Here is a 22,771-nt window from a genome sequence, read left to right on the forward strand (position 1 = left end):
TTCAGGGCGGTGGCAACAATGGAATGAGGGCTGTAACTGATCATCTGATGTAGCTAATGGTCGGCGAACAAATTCTTCCTCTCCGTTTCATCGTTAAGTACTTCGCCACACACCAATCCCGAGTCCAACGAAAATCATGGTGTTTATTTAGATATCGATTGAGCAGTACTTACAAAACTTAAACTTTCAAATGTGAAAGTGAACTCGTTGGTAAGGACTCCTGGCTACATCAACAAAGCAATGTAATGCCTGATTAATAGTGCTGATTAATGTTGGCTCAGGTTAATCCTGAACCAATTACAACAATTAAATGGTTCAGCCATATATCAAACGAGAGTAAATGAAAAATAATTTATTTAGAACTTCGAGACATTCTCATAGATCTTTCAAACCTATGATGAACTTTATGGGTCATTTGTAAGTGTAACTGGTTGGTAGCCGTTCTCAGCAACAAAAACTCCATTTTAAAACAAGTCTTAAATGGGGGGATAGTTTATTTTTGAGGCTCTGTGATTGATAAGGGGAATAATGAAATGCTTCAGAATGTGAAGAGTACTTGGTCCGTAAAACGGCATACACAGGGGCAGCTGATGAATGTTCCTGCAGAGCCATTGAGTTTTGATTCTCAGTTCTCATCAAGTGGTCATTTCTTAATGAGCGAGCTACAACTTCAGGCAAGTGCCCCTCCCTTTGAAGTAGAAGTGTTTTAGGAAATGCCAAAATCTGATAGGTATGGCTATGTGCGTATGAATTCCACAGCTATTAGGACTTTTTACTAGCCAAAATAGAGTTTGTGACAAACCTAGGTACACTTAAAACAGAATCATATTTGAATTATTTCCACTAACTTGTCTGTCACCTGAAAAGAAAAATCGAGTTGACCAGAACTTGAATGTTACTTGAAAAAAAAACAAAACAAAAACACCTTTGTTTCTTTTCACCAGTGGCTATTGGAAATATTCAGTGAATTTTCAAGAAAACATCTACTTATTTTTTAAGACTTTATTTTTTTGTTTTTAAAGAAAGTGGATGGAGGGAGAAAGAGAGGGACAGAAACGTGACCAGTTGCGCGGGGGCGGAACCGCAACCCAGGCAAGTGCCCTGACCGGGAATCACCCGACGACCTTTGGCTTTGCTGGAGGATGCCCAGCCAACTGAGCCACACTCGCCAGGGCTCAAAAAGCATTTGAAAAACGCGTCTGAAAACTTTTACTTATCGTTGTAGTTTCTATTATTAAGCCCACTTGAATGCAGACGAGTGCATACACTGTAGCAATTCAAGTGTTTGGAGATGACTGTGAAGTGTTGACTAGCACGTGCCCCTACTGGTACCTATAGAGCGCCTTACCCCATTATGAAAAATGTAACTTTTGGGGGTCTTTTCTAGGTGCATTTTTGTGGGTATTTGGGTGTTCAACGTGTTTCTATTTCTTCTCTACACTCAATCGTTGCTTTCTTCATACTCATGAAAATTTTCATATCCTCTCATTAGAATGGCTTAGTTTACCCGTTAAGTTTCTAGGGCATTCAATTGCAGATAAGTGGCTAAAACGCCAGCCTAACGGTGTTTTTATTAACAAATGGTAGAAAACAAACGTCTTTGGGGAAGAACCAAAAGAGACGGGTTAAAAGGTCAGTAAACAATTATTGTGTTTAAACGGGGGTGGAGTGGGGATTCTCATCAGATCCGATAGGGAGCCACCTGCCCCATCTAGAGGAGAGGGGACAATCCGACAGACCTCCTGGCCATTCCCCAGGGACCACCTCGGACGACCGGGTGTCGTTTTGCCCGGCTGGACGGCTCCTACAGGCCTTGGAGCGGTCAGTCTGCTGCGTCAAGGGGCTGCTTCTGAAGTTAGGGTTTGAAGGCCAACAGCAGAGAAAGAGGCCGGGAACTCGAACTTGTGCCTTGGATCCACCACCGCCGGCCAATGCGTAATTCAGGTCTCAGGCCTTTCGGCAAGGAATGGTGGAGTCCCGTCTCCTGTCGCCTCTTCTCAGTTCCTGCTCCCTCCTCCGGGTGAACTTTCTCTCCAGAGCAAGGCTGACTTCCTAGGCTTTCTTTCCCGTCCCTCGGTAGCGCTCTGACGTGCACACCATGTGACAGGCCTCCTCCTGCTATAAGCCGCGGGAAGGTCCGCCCTCTCCTGGTCTCAGCCCCTCGCCTCGCCGAGCACTGTCCCCAGGCTCTCAGCCGTCCCGCACCCTCCCGGGCGCTCCGACGCTCAGACTCGCTCACCTGGGGCCCCGTCACCCCCTCTTCAACTGACCCTGCCGGTGGCTCTCGGAGGGAGGAAGGTCAAGTCCTCCGCCTCGGCCGCGTGCGCGAGGAGCCAAGGGGGCGCAGGGACCGCGGGGCAACTGCGGCGGCGGCGGCGCAGGAGTTACAAGCTCGCAGGGCAAAGCCTGGGCCGCCACCGGGCGGCCCCGGAGCTCGGCCCGAGCAGCGGCCGCGCCCCCAGCGTGGCGCCCCGGGGCCGGGCCCTGCGCCGGGGACCCGGGCTGGGGCACTGCGGGAGCCCGGAGTCCGGCGCCCCTATGCGCCGCCCCGACATCCCAGCGCGACAGCTATGACCCTGAGCACGGAGATGTCCGATGCCGGCGGCCTCGCCGAGGAGACCGACATCGACGTGGTGGGGGAGGGCGAGGACGAAGACGACGAGGAAGAGGAGGACGACGAGGGCGGCGGCGGCGGCGGCGGCGGCGGGCCGGGTCTGGCTGTCCCCGCGCGGCGGCGGCGGCGGCGGCGCTCGTACGCCGGCGAGGACGAACTAGAGGACCTGGAGGAGGACGACGACGACGATGACATCCTGCTGGCCCCGCAGCCTGGGGGCTCCCCGGCGCCCCCCGGCCCAGCCCCGGCGGCGGGGGCCGGCGGCGGGGGCGGGGGCGCGGGCGGCGGCGGCGGCGGCGGGGGCGGCGGAGGCGGCGGGGGCGCGGGCGGCGGCGCCAAGAACCCGCTGGTGAAGCCGCCCTACTCGTACATCGCGCTCATCACCATGGCCATCCTGCAGAGCCCCAAGAAGCGGCTGACGCTGAGCGAGATCTGCGAGTTCATCAGCGGCCGCTTCCCCTACTACCGGGAGAAGTTCCCCGCCTGGCAGAACAGCATCCGCCACAACCTCTCGCTCAACGACTGCTTCGTCAAGATCCCCCGCGAGCCCGGCAACCCCGGCAAGGGCAACTACTGGACGCTGGACCCCGAGTCCGCCGACATGTTCGACAACGGCAGCTTCCTGCGCCGGAGGAAGCGCTTCAAGCGGCAGCCGCTGCTCCCGCCCAACGCCGCGGCCGCCGAGGCGCTGCTGCTGCGCGGCGCGGGGGGCGCGGGCGACCCTGCGGCCGCCGCCGCCGCCGCCGCCGCCGCCGCGCTCTTCCCGCCCGCGCCGCCGCCGCCGCCGCCGCCGCCGCCGCCGCACGCCTACGGCTACGGGCCCTACGCCTGCAGCTACGGCCTGCAGCTGCCGCCCTACGCGCCGCCCTCCGCGCTCTTCGCCGCCGCCGCCGCCGCCGCCGCCGCCGCCTTCCACCCGCACTCGCCCCCGCCGCCCCCCGCGCCGCCCGGCGCGGCCGCCGCCGAGCTGGCCCGGACCGCCTTCGGCTACCGGCCGCCCCCGCTCGGCGCCGCCCTGCCCGGGCCTCTGCAGGCCTCCGCGGCCAAGGCGGGCGGCCCGGGCGCCGCGGCCCTGGCGCGCTCGCCCTTCTCCATTGAGAGCATCATCGGGGGCCGCCTGGGCCCCGCCGCCGCCGCCGCCGCCGCCGCCGCCGCCGCCGCGCAGGCCCCGCCGTCCCCCTCGCCCGCGGCGGCGCCCGCGCCGGGACCCGGCGGCTGCGCGGCTCAGGCGGCCGTGGGCCCGGCGGCCGCGCTCACTCGCTCCCTCGTGGCCGCCGCGGCCGCCGCCGCCTCCTCCGTGTCCTCGTCGGCCGCCCTGGGGACCCTGCACCAGGGGACCGCCCTGCCGGGGGTGGAGAACTTTACCGCTAGGATTTCAAATGGTTAAGGGCGCTCCGTTGCGCGCTCGCGGAACGGAAGGTAGGACCCCGCTCCTTTCTCCGTCTCGGTGGTGGGGTGTGGCGTCCGCTCCGGGCCTCGCGCTCGCCGCTGCGGACCCTCGGACGAGACTGCGTTGGGCGGCCGCGCGGCGCGCCCTCGGCTCTGCGGCCGCCCGGTTCCTGCGGAGCCCCCGGAGCTGCGGCCCCGGCCCCGGCCCCGGCCCCGGGCGGGAGGAGAGGCGCCGGTGCGGGCTGCCCTGCCCGGGCGCGGTGGCGTCCTGGTCTTTGCGAAACGCTTAAAAATTCTAAGCCTTTTCGAGGTCTAGAGATTCTCAGGTCCAGGCGTTAAAAAGACAAAATAATCAGTGTTCAAAAGACGAACACAAAAATAGTAAAGGCCCTGAAGAATGTCCGCAAAGCAGTAATTTTTATTTGAGGACACTTGTTTGGTGTACTTTTTCATGAAAAGGAAAAAAAAACGATTAACGTGTTTACACAAGGAAAAAAGTCAAATTATTTCTTATTTTAACCTGTGTTTTGTATCATAATAGACATGAGGAATTTTTATTTTGTACTTACTGCATATTCTTTACAAGGAGTATTGTAAATTTTACTGGCAATTGTTGTACTATTCTAATGTAAGATTTTTACACTTTTTCAGAAATAAAATGCTTAATTTTCAATGAAAATCCACCAAAAGAATTGGGTTTAGTCATTCCCTTAGTTAATTTTCTTTCTGTTAAAAAAGAAGCTTCTGTGTGAGAGAAGGAACCCATTATAGAAAGGCAAATGTTTTCAAACAGATTCTTTTTCAAACAGAATTTAACAAAAGCATCATTATAGGAGATGAGAAGTTTTTAAAAAATGACTACAAATAAAAGAAGTAACTTCGGTATACATTTTCAAATCTAATTTCATTCCATTTTGATGAGCATTGAGTCTATTTAAAATTAAAGCTACATTTACCTTAGAATAATTGTATAGAACTTTTATTTTTTGAGCTTCCCACTTCAAGCAATTTCTGCTGACATTTGAGCACAATATTGTGAATATCCGTTAAAAGCTCTGCAATGTAGTATTATATAGTAACAGGAGCAACACAAGTAAATAGGCAATTTTTAGTTGTAAATTTTTAATAGATGTGATCATCAGTTAAATAGCTTTGAAGTTCTGAATAAGAAAATGTTCACATACACAAAATAAATTGTATTGGAAAGTTTTGGTATTTAAAGCTATTTTCTCAAGGGAAGAGATTCCAGTAACTGCATAGAGAAGTTTTTATCCTAAAGGGTAAACATCAAAATTCTAGTTTAAATGAGTAAGTAATAAAAATGAAAATGCATCAGGTGTTTATGGAACTAATTATATTTATACATTTTAGATTATTTGGAACATCTTTTTTTTCTAATTCTATGTGTTTTCATCTACTTGTTAAAGTTAACTTGTAGACCTTGAAACAAAAAGGGAGACTGTAGTTTTGATGACTACCGATATTAATGCGGGCTCAGATGAAACCAAGACATTTGAATACTTAGGACCAGTGCGTTGCAGAGGAGGTAGAATCTGTTCATTGACGTGTTTTGAGCACCTCGGCAGGCCCACGTGTGCAGATCTGCAGATTGAACCGAGCAAGTTACAAAGACTGAAATGTAGGCGGTATGTTGCAGTGACAGGCACTCCTGACATCCTGTCCCCTCCTTTATTTTTAGGGAGGAAAAAACTGACTCACAGCCTCAAAATTAAGTTCCTTTTTTTTCCCCCTCCTATGAAATATTTGGAAGTTCCCTGGCTGAGCAGCTCGGTTGGGTAGAGCGTTGTTCAGGACACCAGGGTTGCGGTTTGATCCGGGTCGGGGCACGTACAAGAAACAACCAGTGAGTGTGCATCAGTAAGTGAAACAACAAATCAGTGTCTCTCTCTCTCTCTCTCTACAATCAATAAATTAAAAATTTAAAAAAATAAGGAGGCATGTTCAGAAGAGATTAAATGAGTTTAAACACATTCACCCTCAAACTTAATAAATATATAGATGCAAGTTGAAGTATCATTAGACAAGAATCTTTTATTCTAGTTATATGCAAACGTTACTTTTATTCTAGCCCAAGTAAGGGAGAGGAGACATTGCAACCGCGAACATCCGATGCTACCGGAGTGGAGAGCCATTAGCGGGCGGAACCCAAACTGCGCAGGCACTGCTGGCCCCCTCGCAGCCTTCTGCAACACACAGATGTAACGTGTCCATCGGAAAGTAGTGGTGAAGAGAGCGTGCAAGAACAGTCACGTGTGTGTGGTTATTTGCATGAGGCTTGGATGTCCTGAAAGCAGGGATTCCTGGCCAATCTCTTTGTGTTCAGATTCCCGCATCTTTAAAAAAGTGCCGGGAGGAGCCCCACTTCCCAGGCTGTCAGCACCCTGACGGGAATGGCAGGTAGGTGCTGGGCGATCCAGCCTCGCTGCGGTCCGGCCCGCAGTTCCAGTCCCGCTTCTTCCGCGCTGGCTGGAGAGACCCGGGCGCATCTCGAGCTCTGAGCCGTAAGGAAAAGTAAACTCGACCTGCCTGCCTCAGTCTGGATTTTTGGGTCCTTTGAGTCCAGCTACTCCAGTCTCCCGGGTTGTGGTTCTGCGCTCAGCTTCGCTGGCCATTCCGGCCTGGCCAGCGGTTGGAGGGGATACCAGGGCTGGGTGACCCGTGGGCTGTGACAGGAGTGGGCTCCGGACTGAGAGGGGCGAGGGCCTAGGGGAGGCAAGGACTGCGCGGTGGGCCGTGGATCCCGCAAAGGCCGGAGCGCGGGGTGAGCAGGTGCTGGAACAAAGGCTGCCCGGCTACCGCGGCCTTTGATGGGCAAGGACGTCTCCTCCCGGGGGCCCCCGCATTCGCATGCAAATTCAGCTCTGGTCCCCTTTTCTTTGAAGGCAAACAGAAGGATGTTTGTGTGTTTGTAAGGATGAAGCCTGCTTGAACAAGCCTTTCTCAATAGGCTGGGTCTCGAAAAATAAACCAGTTGGACAAACATTGGCCACCAGCTCTCCTCCTCCCAACTACAAAGTGTGGATTTGCTACAACTCATTAACCCGACGCTTTTCTCCCCTTCTCCTCGTTTCTCTGCTCATCAAACACCCCCGTAGAGCCTGGAGACAAATGACCGAAGCACAGTTGGGAGGGAATTGCAGTTAATAGGGAGAGGGATCTATCGGGGCTAATGGTTGGGGCAGGTCCCGGGGAAGGACCACACAAAAAGGAGCCTCTCCATTCAGGGCTCCGCGGTGCCGCGGAGATTTAATCTGCAGCTAGATTTAGCCAAATGTTATCTATTGCTGGGGTAATGAAGCCCTTATGGATTGAATTGCTCCTTGTACCACACATGGTGTCATGACCTTAGATTGTTTCTTGGTTGGCTTCTTTTTTCTCTGTCGGGTAATTATTTTATTTCTTTAAAATAAGCTAGCGCTTCTGCTCAACACGGTGTTTACTCTCCATCCCTATGCCCTGCATTTATGTAAGAACCACTTCCCTTCCTCTTAAAAAAAAAAAGAGGGAAAGAGAGGATAAAAAAGAAAACAAAAGAAAAGAAAAAAGGAAAACTGGGTAGGGAAAGGGGGAACGTGAGGACTCATTTTCTCCCTAATTTTTACGCACTCAGATGCCTTCTGTTTGCACATCTCTCCTTCCCTGTCCCCTGCTCAGGGCTCTTTCCTGCTCGGACTTTCTGCTGATGGAACTAACATTTTGGGCATATTTATTATCAAAAACCTTACAGTAAATGTTGTAAGCATCCATTTGGGAGAAAGACGTCTGCCCTTCATGGTTTCTTTTTTTTTAGTCCACCACTTCTTCCTGCAGCCTGTCCTCTGAGGGAGCTGAGGGAGAAGGTGGTTACTCTGATGGAAGGTGATTATTTTGATGGAATACCAGCCTATGTCATTTATTAAGGGCTGTTTGAGGCCAGTGGTTGTGCCGGTTTTGTTTTCCTCTCTGTGGCCCTGGTGGTTCTGGTTTCCTTGCTCGACTGAGGACCAAGCTTGCAGCAACTAACGGTGTTATTACAACTGCTCTTGATGGGTAGGGATCTGATCTTACTACCCAAAGCCAGGAATTAAGGATGCTAGTTTAGTTTTAAAATTCTCTGCTTGGCGACACATTTTGCTCACACCTGTTTTTATTACTGACCAAGAAAAGTCATTTGGGGGTAGCTTAAGGGTCGTAACAGCATCAAACTCAATCCAAATCAGAAATGTGCCTGGGAACCACGCTGGTGTCTGTGGGCTCCTCCAGGGGGTCACTTTGGGTCTAATTGAAATGCCAGGGGTCCCCTTCCCGCTTTAGAACTAAACCCGACAAGGACAGGCCTGGGGAGCAGAGGCCAAGTGAAGAGAGTCCGGCATTGTCAGCATCCATTCTCATCTCTCCCAGTTTCCTGGAGTTGCAGCTGGTGACTCATATGCACACACAGGCATGCACACTCATTGCCCATCAGCTGCCACTTGCCACCCCACTCCCCTATGATTTTGTAATTAGGCATATGCTTTTTGTTGGTAAATGTGTTTGATGTCATGGCCAGTGAAACGTGGAGTGTTTATAGGGCCACAAATGTAAATGTGTAAATATGTTTAGTGTAAAATCTGGCCCTTCAACTTTAGCAATAAATACCCTGCCAACTCGGATATGATTACATTTGACAGAAAGTTGGAGAATCTGATCGTGACCAGCTGCTTAGGGCTCTTTGGGGCTCATGCTCTCCCAACTGAATTCACTTTTCGTATAATTTCTTTGCATGTTACATCTCTCTAATCACATCTTTCCCTTGATGTGAACAGCTTGGGTTTTTTGCTTTTTATTGTTGACCCTTCTGGCATGCAAGGAACTTCCTGGTTCATTCTTTCTGCTTCTTTACCAGGAAAATACTATTCAGTAACAAGCAAAACACACAACAGAGAAAACAACTGATTACTATCACTGGCTCCTTGTCGAGTCCTGGGTCTGCAGGTGTGCTAAGATGGGTGGGAAGGGAAATGAATGTAGATTGTGAGCTCAGATCCACATTAATAATTTTCCTTGTCCTTCTCACCATCATTCTAACTTTAAAAACTCTTTTGAGCTACTCTGACTTTCAAATAAACATTTTTAAGAAAGTATAATATGCATACAGAAAAATGCACAGATTTCACTCACTTTTCACAAAGTGAACACACAAATGTAAACCAGCATCAGACCAAGAAGCAGACGTGGCCAGCACCACAGAACCCCTCTCCTGTGTGTTCCAGCCACTCCTCTTGGCACACGTTAACTTTTTAAAGGGGCTTTCACTAATATCTTTCTCAACCACACTTTGAGATAGAGAAGACAAGAATTATTACTGACTCCATTTTACAAATAAAGATATCAAGGCTGAAAAGATATTAAGTGACTAGCCTAGTGTCCCAGCTATTTAATTTCCATTACATTACACCACCACTTTGTTGCCATCATTGTGATTTATTAAGCACCCATGGTGATGGGGCAATTGCCTCAGAGATCACTGAGTCATTTATTTCTTAAACACGTTTGTCTTGAAAACTTGCTAGACCCTCCTCCCTGTCAGGGCTTCCCAGCGGTCCCCCAGCTCCTTGCTTTAGATGCATTTGGAATCTATAGCTAGTAATTTTGGATGTGTCAGCTTCCTCTACCTAGTTACATGTGATACTCTCTTAGCATCACTTTTCCAAATTTTTTTTCCAGCAGCAGTTTTCTTTAAAGCATCTCACACACACACACACACACACACACACACACGGCTTACCTTTTCACTATTTGTCCATTTCTTCTGCTCTCACTGATTTTTAATGGTCAAAATCTGCCAAACTGACAGAACTTTTTGCTAAACTGCTAAGCAAGTCTTTATAACTAGACCTAGGGTCACCTCCTTCCAATGGGGAAAAGAAAATATTAAGCATCAGAACAACTAATTTATCATTTCATGAGAAAGCAAATCCTTTTTCTGCACACGTGCCCACCCTCCCTCCAGACACCCACTCGAGCATTTCACTGTTCTCAAACAGCTGGGTATGCTGTGGCTTCATGGGGTCCTGTTAGCCCTTGCACAGTGGATCCACTGCACCAGAGCCCCCATGGGCAATCGCACTGGAGCTCAACCTGCCCAGCCAGAAGTCTCCCTAAAAGTGCTTATGTGGGAAGGGAATTCCAGACCACCTGCTGGAATCACATCCCTTGGTATGAAGAGCCCATCCTTGCCCATTGCCACAGAAGCCTCACTGAAATCCAGTTTTCTTAGGCAGGTGCTGGGCCAGTGCTTTTCATCTCTTCCCAGGACATCGGGGCTGGAGTCCATGCACCTGACTGATATCTGCAGACTGCCTGCAAAAGTGTTCATGGTGATTTCCACCCCCCCCAGGGGCAGTGATTAATGCCAGAAAATACTGATTTTTTTAGAGAAAGAGTAGTTTCCTTAAATATCAGATTTTTAAAAAAAATTCCAGACTATAAAAGACAACAAAAAACCCATTCAAGGACTAAAAGCAGTCAGTTAATATCAGGAGCTGTATTTAGAGAACCTGGAAAATTCTAATTCAGAATTTGAAATGAGGAGTAGTTCTGAAAAGATATTTTTACTCTTGAGAGTGACTCTGTTGTTTAAGATAGGGTGTGTCCCTGGACATGGGGTGCTAGAGTTAAAGAGAGTCTACCTAGTCCATGAAGCAGAATGCAAGCTATGAGAAACGTATCCACAGGCCCACGCATGCATGTCCATTGAGCACCAGGCGAGGAGGAAGGCCCCAGGGGTGGAGGCCGGACCTGAGACTGGGGAGCCTGGCCTGGGCCTGTCTGTCCCAGAGGCAGCCAGACAGGCACAAACTAGGATTCTCTCTCGTTTGCAACTAGTAGGGGTCGATAACAGACTGGCATAGAAAAAGAGGGGCAGATATTAATGATGGCAGAAAGCAGAAGCTTCTTTGCATGCTTGCTTAGGAATTCCCATTAACAGAACTAAAAGGCAGATATTTTCAGCAATAAAGGGATGTCACACATTTTCTGAAAAGTCAATGATGAGTGATCATGAATGAAAAAAAAACTTGCTATTTCTATTTCTATTTTTATTTTTTTATGCAGAGTTTGATATATATGAAAATGACTGTGAAAAGATTATGTTCTGTTCAATGTTGGACTATGGAGAGGGGAAAAAAGATCACAAACCAAAGACATTGTCCAAAGCCCACAACTGAAGAAATAAGACTAGGTTGAAATTAAATGTTAGATCCCTTTTCGCTCTCAATTATAGTTTTGGGGGGTGTGGACATAGGTTGTGAGAATCAAATAAGACCATTTAGTGAAAATGCTTTGGAAAACACAGAGCCTATATAGAGGTATAGGATGATGGCTCCTTCGTGGCCCCTTGCCCACATCCTTATTCCTGCAGGGAATAAAAATAAAAAGCTTCTAAACTTTGGGGTATACCCACATCCTTAAATTAGTTAAGAAAAATCTTTGGCTCTATGTAAAAATTAATCTTTCTTCAAAATTCCCACCCCCTCTATGAAATAAATGGTTACTTACCCTTTTTTAGAAATAGTGAGGAGAAAAGATATAGCATTGTGTTTTCTTTTACTTCAGCCAGATGTGTATTTGGACAGATAACTTTCTCCTTCCTTCTAAAATAAACAAACCAACGGTGTTTAAAGCCCCTCTCTTAGTCTCTTGCTCTACTTCTTTTCTCTGCTTACCAGTCATCTCCTTAACCTCTAAGCTTTGAAAAGTGGGATTAGTCTGCAGTATTTATTGAGCACCTGCTACATGGCAAATCTTCTTATTCCTGCTTTAACTATAAGAACAAATGAAAAGAATCCCGGCTGCCGAGTTGCCTCCAGTGACAGGCATACACTCGTGGGGTGAGAGGAGCCAGCAGGAGACAGTGGGGTGGCAGGAAGGCCGGCAAGGTGCTTTTTCCATGTATCCACTTCACAGAGCCACTTGAAAAATCTCAGTGGTCTGCAAACTGGATTGAAGCTGTCTGCCTCTCATCAATTTATTTCCAGTGTGCCAGCTGACTCACAAAATGCCTAAAGCACCCAGGTGCCCATGTGGTGGGGAGATAACTCAGTGCCAAACTCCTCTGCACAGGGAAGTGTGCATTTGAGTTTTCTTCACAGCCTTTTTGCTGTAGTTACCTATTAGTCACCAGTTCTTCTCTGTGAAGACTGTGAAGCAGGGGGAGAGTGATCAGGCCTATCACAAAATGCTCGTACTACTGTGAACTGAGACCAGACCTCCATGGAATGTGTTTGTGTTCACATGAGTTTGTGAAGCATTAGATACAGAGGCACAGTGAAAAATCCTAGGATGCTCCCCCCCTTAAACATTTTATTACAAATAAAGAAAACTGAAAAATAAATCGTGGTATTATTTTCCTTGTAGTCTTTTATAAACTTTGAAGTAAATATTTTCAACTTGCAGAAATTGTAGAAGCATCAGTAGTATACAAACTGCCCAGGTTTGGGACCATGGGGTGGGGGTGAGGAGGGGAGAGTTGCATCGGGTACCGAAGAGTTTTCCAGTATTCAGTTCAAGCGTTAACCTCATCTTTAAGTTGTCACCAAGGGATTGTGGGTAAGTCATCAGGTTTGTTTTCTTCTTCAAAAGTAACTAGGGGTACAGAGGACAAAAATAAAATGCTGAGGAGCTCTGTGTTCTGTTTTTCTATTTAAGGAATTTAATATTTCTTTGCCTTCCTCCCCTTTCCCTCCCTCTTCTGCCATCCATCTGCATACATAGCAGAAATCCAGCAAACCGCCCCCCACACATCTTGAGAATTTGTGGGATGGGAATCCCTTATTTTAGGGAGTTGGTGGGTGCAAGTTGTTATTGTAACTCTATTCTGTAACTAAAGCTCTGGCATGTAATAAATCTCTCCCCAAAGACTTTTGGATCTTTGATTTGAAAAATCGGATTCCTTTTGTGGAAACAGTTGACAGGAACCTAAAAGGATTAGTTGCATTCCACATAGGATAATTTTTACTGGCAACATTTTGAAACGATTTGGTCCCTTTCAGACCTTAAACAATGTCCAGAAAAATGATCTAACGAGACTTGTATTGTTTTCCCTTGTCTGTGAATCCGTTTGCTGCTTGTGCCAACATCTCGATAGGGATTTGACAGAGTTTTCCTCCAGAGCGGTGCACCGGATTAATTTTTGATCGCCCTTTCTACTTGGAGTGTTACCTCCCTGGGCCAGGGGCGCAGCAATGTTTTTCCAACGTCAGCCCCTAAAATGCAGCAGGAGCCCTCGGTCTGTCTGTCGGTGGAACTACGTCCGGGAGGGGGTGGGGCGTTGGGGCCCTTCGTCACTTGCCGAGGGCCAAGCGTCCGGTGCTCAACGCCCGGCCCAGGGTCGCCTACAACTCGGGCGCCCGGACGTCGCAGGGGCGGACGAGGCAGCGTGCACTTCCCAAACCGTCACCGTCTGACAGTCATCTGTCCACCAGGACGCGATGCTGAAAGCAAGAGGGTGAAAAGGGAGAGAGAGATAATGTTGCTTCTCCTTCCAATCTACCCCCGCACTCCCCACCCCCCAAAAGCCCCAAACAAAAAGCTGCGAGAGGCCTGCCTTCTACTAGACAGTCACTGTGTTGCTGCGCCGGCGCGGGGGACCGAGCTCCCGCCTCCCGCGACCCTCTCCACTGTTTATTTTGTTGTCAGCGGACTTATCAAGATGTTAGTTGCTGGAGGTTCTGACCTGCCGGGCGCTTTGGCTGCTCAGCCTGGGCTTTCCCCTCTGTTTTTACACCTGCACAAACTCCACCGCACTCCCCTGTCTGATTTATAGCCCAATTAAAGGTTCAGTGTTCTTGAAGCCACCCGCGCTGATCCCTTCCCCGCCTCCCGCGGGCAGCGCCGAGAGCTGGAATGCGCTGGGCCCGGCCTCTCTGCGCCCGAGGACCCGGCGCGCGGCCGCGGAGCGCGCCGAAGCCCGAGGGGCGGTGGCCTGGGCGGGGGGCCTGCTCCGGGACGAGGGCACGGAAACCTCTCACACACGCCACCCGAAGCCGCATGCAGCTAAGGCCTCCTCCCCAAACCAAAGTTGTTTTTTCTTCTTGGGGGTTTTGACTTTATTGGGATGAGGAGCTACGCTGACAGCAAGCAAAGCCAGTGGCAAGGAGGTCGCAGGGAGTGGCCACGTGGCGTGGCCGGACACACAGCCCCGCACCCGTCTTTCAGCTCCAGTGCGGTCCAGTGCTGTCTGAAAGCCTCCGCAAGACTTTCAGAGTGAGGAGCCGGCGGCCGCGGGCCTGGGCGCGGCGGAGAGACGCCAGGCCCGGGCGGGAGGCCGTGCGCCTCTCGTCCCCAGCCCGTCCTTCCCGCTGGCCTCCGCAGGCCGCGGCCGGAGGAGCGGGAGGTGCCGGCGGGCAGGTCCCAGCTGTGGGCGGGAAGCGCGGGGTCGACCACCGCCCCGGCCGCGAATCCGGCAGGAGCCGAGCCTTAGCGCGGGCGGGTGGGCTCCGGATCCACTCCTCCGCGGCCTTTTCTTTTCAGAGAGAATGAGCGGCAACCCAGCCGAGATTGGCAGCATTGAGCATCTTCCTAACCCACTCCGTCTCCCTTCCGCCTATCCATCCACCTTTCTAATTAGACTAATTAGGAGCGCTCCGGAGTGTCGCTAGGCCCGGGGACTGAAACTCTTAGAGGCAGTGAAAAGAGGCCTGAATGGCCACTCCGGGGGCCGGGCGGGGCTTTTTTTGCGACGCATTCAGCACAGAGCAACAGTGGCTACATTTATCCCTGGCCATTGAAAAGAGGCTCGATTAAAACGTTTGGGAACTAGAGCCACCCCGCATCCCTTCTCTAATTAGAGGAGCCCGGGGCGATGGCGAGAACGCCGGGACCCCGCAGACTCCAGTCTTAGGCGCGACTGCTTTCCGCCCTTTCAGCGCAGCCAATTTCCTTCCCCGAGACAAAAGTCCGCCACCTCCCCACCTGTTGCCAGGCCCTCCTTTCCCACCGTCCGTAGGCCCTTCGCTCCGCTCCCGGGCTGAAAGCCAAGCCCACAGCGTTGGGACACGCAGCACAGCGGGGAGGCTGGGGGGCAGCCCAGTGGAAAGGGGCTCCCAGTTTCCTCTTCCCACCTTGGAAAGCACCCCTTTGCATTCCGTAGGCCTCATAATTTTTTCCCATCTGCTTCCTCGGTATTTCTCACATTGTCTATGTGTAGCCTGGTATTAAACCCCCCACCTCCCCGCCCTCCGCCCCTTTAAAAACATGGAATTTCCAAGTCCAGCATCTGGGAACGGCAGTCTTAGGTGACCACTGTTTGGGTACCACACTTTGCTGTAGCAGTTCTTTACTTGCATAAACAATTTGTACTTTTTGTCACGTCTTATAAATAAATGTGTATTGGGCACCTACTGTGTATCTAGAGATAAATTCTTACTATACTCCTGAGCCTTTTTCCTTCCCTCTTTAGTCCACCCCCAAATATATCTTAAGTTAAACCTGACTTGGTTCAATTCCTGAAGCAAGTTGTTGATTTTATTATCCCCATTGTGGATGTGTAGATATAGGTAGATTTCCTCTTTTTCTTGGCTTAGGAGGAGGGAACCAAAACACAAGACATTAGGGAAGCAAGAGACAGAAATGAGAGGCAGCAGACATACTGCAGCTACAGATTTTGTGTGTGTGTGTGGGGGGGGGGGGTTGTTTGTTCGTTTTCTCAGTAACAGGGTGGTATCTGATATTTTTACACAAATTTAAAACACATTTTGCTCTCAGAGGTGACTAAGAGGGTTTGATCTCCTCTCTTTCTTTCTAATTTTGTGTTGCCCTAATCCCTCTTTTTGGAAAAGAGCCAAACGTACAAACAAATATCATCAGGTCACTGTTCTTGATCTTGTTAATTTAGAAATGGAACCTCAGCAAAAGATGCTATTAACTAAATGTCAACTCACAGTATGCAAAATTCCTAGGATCCAAACTTCAAAAAAAAAAGTAATGAAAGATGTCATGTGAGTGAAAAGTATCACGGAATTTTTAAAGGCCTAAACTGATCTTTGAATTTTATTGCTTCCACATCCTGCTTCACACTATTTTAATTTAACAGTTATAACATGCATGGTGTTGCAACATAAATCTAACTAAGAAGCTGGGATGAGGCAGAGCAGAGGAAAGAAACGAGAGTGTTTATTTGCACTGGGGGAAACTATAATTTTCAAAATTAAAAAAATCCTGGAAACTTTGAGGTAAAAAACTAATGTTTGTTCTGTGATTTTTATCATCAAACCTCTTATTTCTCATTTTAGATGCTAATTTAAATATTAATTAGAGAATAACACAGTAAGGTGCTCAACTCGTACACACACAACTTGGTGAACTGTACATATACATACACCTGTATACCCTTTCTTAGATCAAGTCACTGAACAGTTTGAACACCCCAGAAAACTGCCCCATGTCCCCTCCCATCAGACCTCCCCACGACCAACCACTGTTCTCATTTCTGTCACCACAGATTAGTTTTAATGCCTCCAAACTTCATATAAATGGAATCATACAGTGTATTAAGAGTCTTTTGTTTCTTTTATTCATCAGTATGTTTTGGAAATTCATTTGCTCAAACTCCTATTTATAAGACAATATAAGTGGTAAGTCAATTTATATAGGTCAAGAAGGATAGGAAGACAATGGAAAATGTTACTCAGTTTAAAACAAACAAAATTAAATTAAAAATAAATATCCCCTTCTCCCAAAACTCCACCCCCCAAAACTACATCATTATCAAACAGCAGAGGTAACTTTATGATTACAAGTAGGTAAATAAATATGATGTAATGTTTTACCTTAGCAACTATTAGGTACATCATTTTCAAGATGTATTTGTGGGTAAATGTAAGGAGAGCAGAAGCCACAAGCTACTTTTGTAATTGGATTCTATTTTCTATTTGCCATTTCAGCCCCTAATACTAGTAGTAAGTACTCTGGGCCTCTTCACAAAGAATGGCATGAACTTGAGGGGGGAAGTAAATTGCATCCAGTTTGTTCTACCTCAGACGTGTGAGCACTTGATGCAACAGCCTGTCAAGTGTGCTTTGAATCCCGTTTAAAAGTAAAGTGTTTGCAACTAACCTAGCAGCCTGTACTTTGTCCCATCTGTGGGTCATCACACAGGCCAGCTAATGTTGAAAAGAGAAAAGCTGCAGAATTACGGGTGTTGCACTCCCTCCTGGCATCCCCAGCAATCAAAGCCAGCTCTCTCATGAGTGTGCGCTGTGGGTAACCAACCAGAAACAACTAGCTCGACCCATCATTAGGCTCCTCCTACCCCAGCTAAAACTGAGAATGCTCCCAGCAGGGCTGGGTTTCCCCAAGAAGGAGGGCGTTTTTAGGCATGGGCATGTTTGTGCCATGGAAAAACTTATGAGACCAGGTGAAGTGAGGTTTTGATGGCTTGTTACTGGACATTGGTAAATTTGAAGTAGAGAAGACAACTTTTTTATAACCTTAAATCTAAAAATTAATGTAAATATGTCTTGGAGTCCATACTCATGAAGACATTGTGAAGACAAAAATCATTCCTACTGAATTATCACAGTGCCAGTCATACAAATTGAATAAGTAATTTCTAAAAATTAAAAAAACTGCATACCTATTAGAATATCTAAAATAAAAATGGCCTTATGCCAAATGCTGGTAAGGATGCGGAGAAACGGGGTCTCTCATGGTGTGAATGTAAAATAGTATTACTCATTCTGAAAAATAGTTTGTCACTTACCAAACTAAATAGGCACTAACCATACAGCCCAGCAACCACACTCTAGGACATTCGTTCCAGAGAAGTGAAAATGTGTATTCACAGAGAAAAATCTGTACATAAATGTCATAGCAGCTTTATTGGTAATAATAGCAAAAGTAAACAACCTACATGTCCTTCAATGGGTGAAACTCAGGCGTGTTTATACAATGGAATACTACTCAGCAATAAAAAGGAGTAAGCTATTGGTGTGTGCAACAAACTGAATTTCAAAGGCATTATGCTTAGTGAAAAAGTCAACATTGAAAGGCTATATACTGTATGACTCTACTTCTATGAATTCTTGAAGTAAAACTGTAGAGAAGGAAACAGATTGGTGGTTGCTGTGGGACAGGGAAAGAGGGGAGGGGTCCATATACAACATCACCATTAGTGGAAGCTTGTTGAAGGCTGCATGGATCTCTATGTACTAATTTTGCAACTTCCTGTGAGTCTATAATTATTTCAAAATAAAAAGTTTTAAAAAAGTAAAAGATCCTTCAGTGAGTGTCTCATTAATAGAACTCTGCTGATTACAAGGCCCTTCATGGGTCTATTTCTCATGATTAATAACAGCAATGAGTTTAGCCCTGCCCTTGCAACGGGCATTTTATAAGCAGTGTTTAAAAGACTCATCCTTTTTATTTGTATTTTCCTATTAATATGTCCAATGCTGAAAAATTTTGGAACATAAAAAAATGTGCCCTTTCATTTAAAAAACTTTATTATTTATTTGAGGGTGGATTTGATTTAGCCAAATGTGCAAATAAAGCAGATGACCAAATTAGATAAAACAGTTTTTTAACCAAGCCAAAGTCTCCCTTTATCATCTCGTGTAAACTGGTCACAAAAGGAGAGTTCTCAGAATATTCTTGGGAAGGACAGCGTGGCTGGTGTGGCAGTGGCCTCCCAGGGTGGTGGCTAGGAGGAAGCGCTCACTTGCACGCATAAGTTCTGATGAAGGTTTAAAAATGCACCTCATTTCTAGAGCCAAGCTCTAGTTCATTTCTTGGAAATGTGTATCTTATTTTGCAAATAGTATATTAAACAAGATATTGAGTGTCCCACAGGGTAGCACTTATTAATCTTTTTCTAAGCAAAGCTCTACACTTTACCTCACCTGTTTTGCAATTTTGAACTATTGTAAGTGAAATGTTTAACTCTAGACATGGTTGTAATTCTCTTACTCCACCGAAGAATAGGGTGACTCAACCAGTACTTCAGTTAGTTGTTAAAAATCTCCATTGATGATGCATGTGTTCAGCCCTTGTGATCAACGGTTGGCACAACTGCAGCAGGGGCTTCGTGCAGACCCCACCCTGAGACCCGGCCTGCCAGTCTGTGAGTGGGCCCTGGCACAGAAACGACCTAAATTCCTGCTGTGAGCAGGCCGGACTGTGAGCGACTGAGTCCCGGTGCCAGTGTTTTAACCACGGTACTTGTTTCTTTCCTCGAACGTTTTATTACTTCATTATTTTATTTCCACTAGGAATTGTGGAGTTCTAAATATTATTAGTGGTTTACTTCTTTTACGCACATGTATCCTATTATTTTTGGAGATTTGTATGTGGAGAGACTAACTTCTTTTATCCCACCCATTCATTTACCTGTTCACATAGATGGGCCCCCATCTGTTTGAAGAAGCTAGAAGGGACCACACAGAATCTGCGACTTGAGCAGAAGAACCAGATCATGGGTATCTGACAAAAATCTGGTTTTGTTATAGGAAAATCTCTGGTAATTAGCTTAAATTTTCTGTTCACTTTTTGATTTCCTGAAAACAGTTTTAATTGTTTTAAAAATAAAGCAACTTATGACACATTACTTTGCTCAATTTCAACAGAAATTTTTGAAAAAATTGTAAATATTTTTATTAAAAACTTGAGTAAAATACATGAAAAATTGATAACAAGCTAAAGCTACTTCTTATGAAATATGATAAAAGTGTCAGAACTTGGGAATTTGTTACCAGATTCTCGGGTCTATATAGCACTATAGACATGAAATAACATAAAGGTTGGAGAAAATACAAATAAAGATCACAGTAAAATATTGATATTTTAACTAAAATATATAATCAAGGGAAACCAAAGACCTACATTTGATCACTTATTCATTAATTCATCTTGCATTTAGTGAGCTCCTATTACATCTCAGGCAGGGTGTGATATGCTGTAGATACAAAGAAAAATAAGACATCTGGTTGAGGGAGAGGGAGGAAGACACAGATACTACTTAAAATATTACATGGTGTGCTTCAATAGAGGTAGGAACTGACTGATATAAGGCCCCAGAGAAAGAAATAGTTATGTCTGGGAGGGTCAGGGAAGACTTTGCAGAGGAGGTAATGTTTGAGAGGAGCCTGGAAGGGAGATAAATCATACTTGGGAATAGAATATATAAAAAATAGCAGCATAAAAGAGCAGAATGATTTCAGTTAGCAGGAAATGAATTATGCAGTCCAAACTTTTGGCGTCTCTGGGCCACACTAGAAGAAGAATAGTTGTGTTGAGCCACACATTAAATACACAAACACTAACAAAAACTGATGAACAAAAAAAAAAGGTTTTAAGGAAATTTACAGTTTTGTGTTGGGCTGCATTCATAGCCATTCTGGGTCTCACATAGCCCACGTGCTGCGGGTTGGACACCCCTGGTACGGGAACCTCATCAAACTGAGTCAACCAAAGTGTGTAAAGCAATCAACAGACCCTCCTACTGTGATCACCAGCCTCTGAGGTTTCTTTGGCAGTACCTAAAACCATGTGGGATGTAAATATCAGAAAAAGGGTGAGTTATGTGATTAACTGTTCACGTATGTTTAACCCTTCCAGCATATTTCTATTTTATTGATGCCAAAATGGGAATATGTAATTTTGGGAGGAAAAAGGAGGAGGAGAAAGAAGAGGAAGAATGATTTTAGAGATGGGTGTTAGTAATCTATAGCCTGTTAATTCCCACCCTGATAAAGGGTGAGACAGAGAGGATTCGGGGTAGAGGGCAAGACTCCTAGCAGGGGCCAGCTGGGGCCAGTGAAGAAGATGGTGCGCCCGGCAGAGGGGCGCCACTCACAGCCCTTGCATCCCGCCTTCTCTTGCTCAGGTGCTCACCAGGTCTCATCCCTGACATCTTCCCAAGCTCTAGTACTACATTTCCAACACCTGCTGAACATACTCACTATTTTGTTTTTGAGAGAACCATCTTTCCTTAACTAGCTTCCCTTCTTGACTCCTTTACTTCTATCCATAGTTCTCCATTTTGCTATTAACCCATGTTTAACACTTTTAGAATCATCTTTTATTACTTTATTACATTAATTGTCACACCCAGCCATGTGCCAAGTCTGGTCAATTTTTCCTCTGCAAAAATTTGTCTTTTCTCCCTTCTCCATTCCCACTGTTAAACTCAGAGGTTAGGGCCCTATTACCTTGAGCCTGTACCACTGAAATGGTTTTTTTCCATCTGGTCTCTTTACCTTCAGTCTCCCCATTGCCCAATGCATGCTGCAGATTAACTTTCTGCAATGCCATGAAGCCCTCCCACAGATGATAAAGAGACCAAAAAGATATAGTTGGAGAGGAGTAGAGATTTTGCCACAGCATTCCATGCTGTGATGCTGACTCACCTGAGAGTTTTTATTCCTACCAGAAGAACTTAGTGCATAGAATTAGCTTTCTTAGGCACCTCACACTTTACAAGTATACCTGTGGCCTCCCTTTTTTGAGAGCAAGTATAGAATTGAAGAAGAACCCACTTACAGAATCAAGATATTTGAACAAATCTGGCATTCAGACAACTAAGTGACTTTTTTTTCACTGTTGATTAGCTGTTTTGAAGCTTTGTTCAAATGATCTATTGTAGTTCCATTTGGTTCCCAAACCTCCAAAATACCAGTCTTTGGAGTTAGGTGAATAAGGCCCACTAGGTTGAAAAACTTCAATCCAAGTAACAAAGTCTTCTGCATATGCCATATGAAGTACCACTGTAAGTTGTCTCCTGGTTTATGATTATTATTAAAAACCATTATCTTGCCCACCCGCTTACTTGTTCTGATGCAGCCAGTTGACATGTGATGAGATACTCATTGGAGAAACCCACATGGGAAGGAATCTGGGGAGGCCTTTGGACAACAACCCTCAGTCCACCCGTCATGAGGAAGTGAATCCTGCCAACAACCATGTGAGTGAGGTAGGAAGAGATTCCTTCCCAGTGAAGCCTCGAGATGACTGCAGCCATGTGAGAGACCAGAGTGAGAGGATCCAGCTAAGGTGTGCTCAGACTCCTGACCCATAGAAACTGTGGGATAAGAGAGGTTGTTGTCTTAAACTGCTACATTTAGGGGTAATTTGTTATGCAGCAGCAGATAACTAATACAAGTGACCTCCTCCTGTTTCATGAGGCACCAGCTGGGTGGCAAGACAAGAGAGGGAAGCTGACAGAGACTGTGCCTTAGCATGAGTGATGAGAAGCTTCCTGTACACAGAGCCACACTGGTACTGGACCAAGTCAGCTTGAAAGTCTCTATTTTCTGGGTTTAAATTATTTATTTTGTACTTAGAGTGTCATTTTGCAGTGAGAATGTTTATCTGGGTAGCCTACTGTTAATTCTCACAAGTTCTTTTGTTCTCTAAGAATAGCTATATGAAAAACAAAATGCTATTGGAGTAGACAAAAATTCCATCTGTTAGTTTGTGGTGTTACTGCACACTTAAGCATCTAAGTATCATGAGTATTTTATAACAAATTGACATCTCGTAGAAGCTAATATCTATAAGCAGATAAGAGCTAAAAAAATTCTCATCTCTAACATCTCTTTACATCTCTTCACATGTAAAGTAAATGATCAAAAGGAACATTTCAAACACATAATTGTAAATGCTGCTGTGTATTATTTAGGAAGCTTTTTAGTTTTCCCTTTTTCATGGGAGAGAAACAGATCAAAGGAAATATTCTTAATGTTTTCTACTTTGTCGACATATCTCAAGACAATCTATTTTAATGCAAGTTAG

At 46.5% G+C, this 22,771-nt stretch overlaps 1 protein-coding gene across 1 annotated transcript; it reads left to right on the forward strand.

The window, feature by feature from the left end:
* The first annotated feature begins 2,166 nt into the window (after positions 1-2,166).
* FOXD1 (forkhead box D1) lies at positions 2,167-4,128 on the forward strand. Its single transcript, XM_045848140.1, has one exon. It carries the CDS (start codon positions 2,571-2,573, stop codon positions 3,999-4,001), a length of 1,431 nt encoding a protein of 476 aa, XP_045704096.1. The 5' UTR covers positions 2,167-2,570; the 3' UTR covers positions 4,002-4,128.
* Positions 4,129-22,771: the final 18,643 nt, after the last annotated feature.

This window comes from Phyllostomus hastatus, unplaced genomic scaffold (assembly GCF_019186645.2).
Source record: "Phyllostomus hastatus isolate PE091 unplaced genomic scaffold, TTU_PhHast_1.1 phas_contig_58, whole genome shotgun sequence".
Classification (NCBI taxonomy): domain Eukaryota; kingdom Metazoa; phylum Chordata; class Mammalia; order Chiroptera; family Phyllostomidae; genus Phyllostomus; species Phyllostomus hastatus.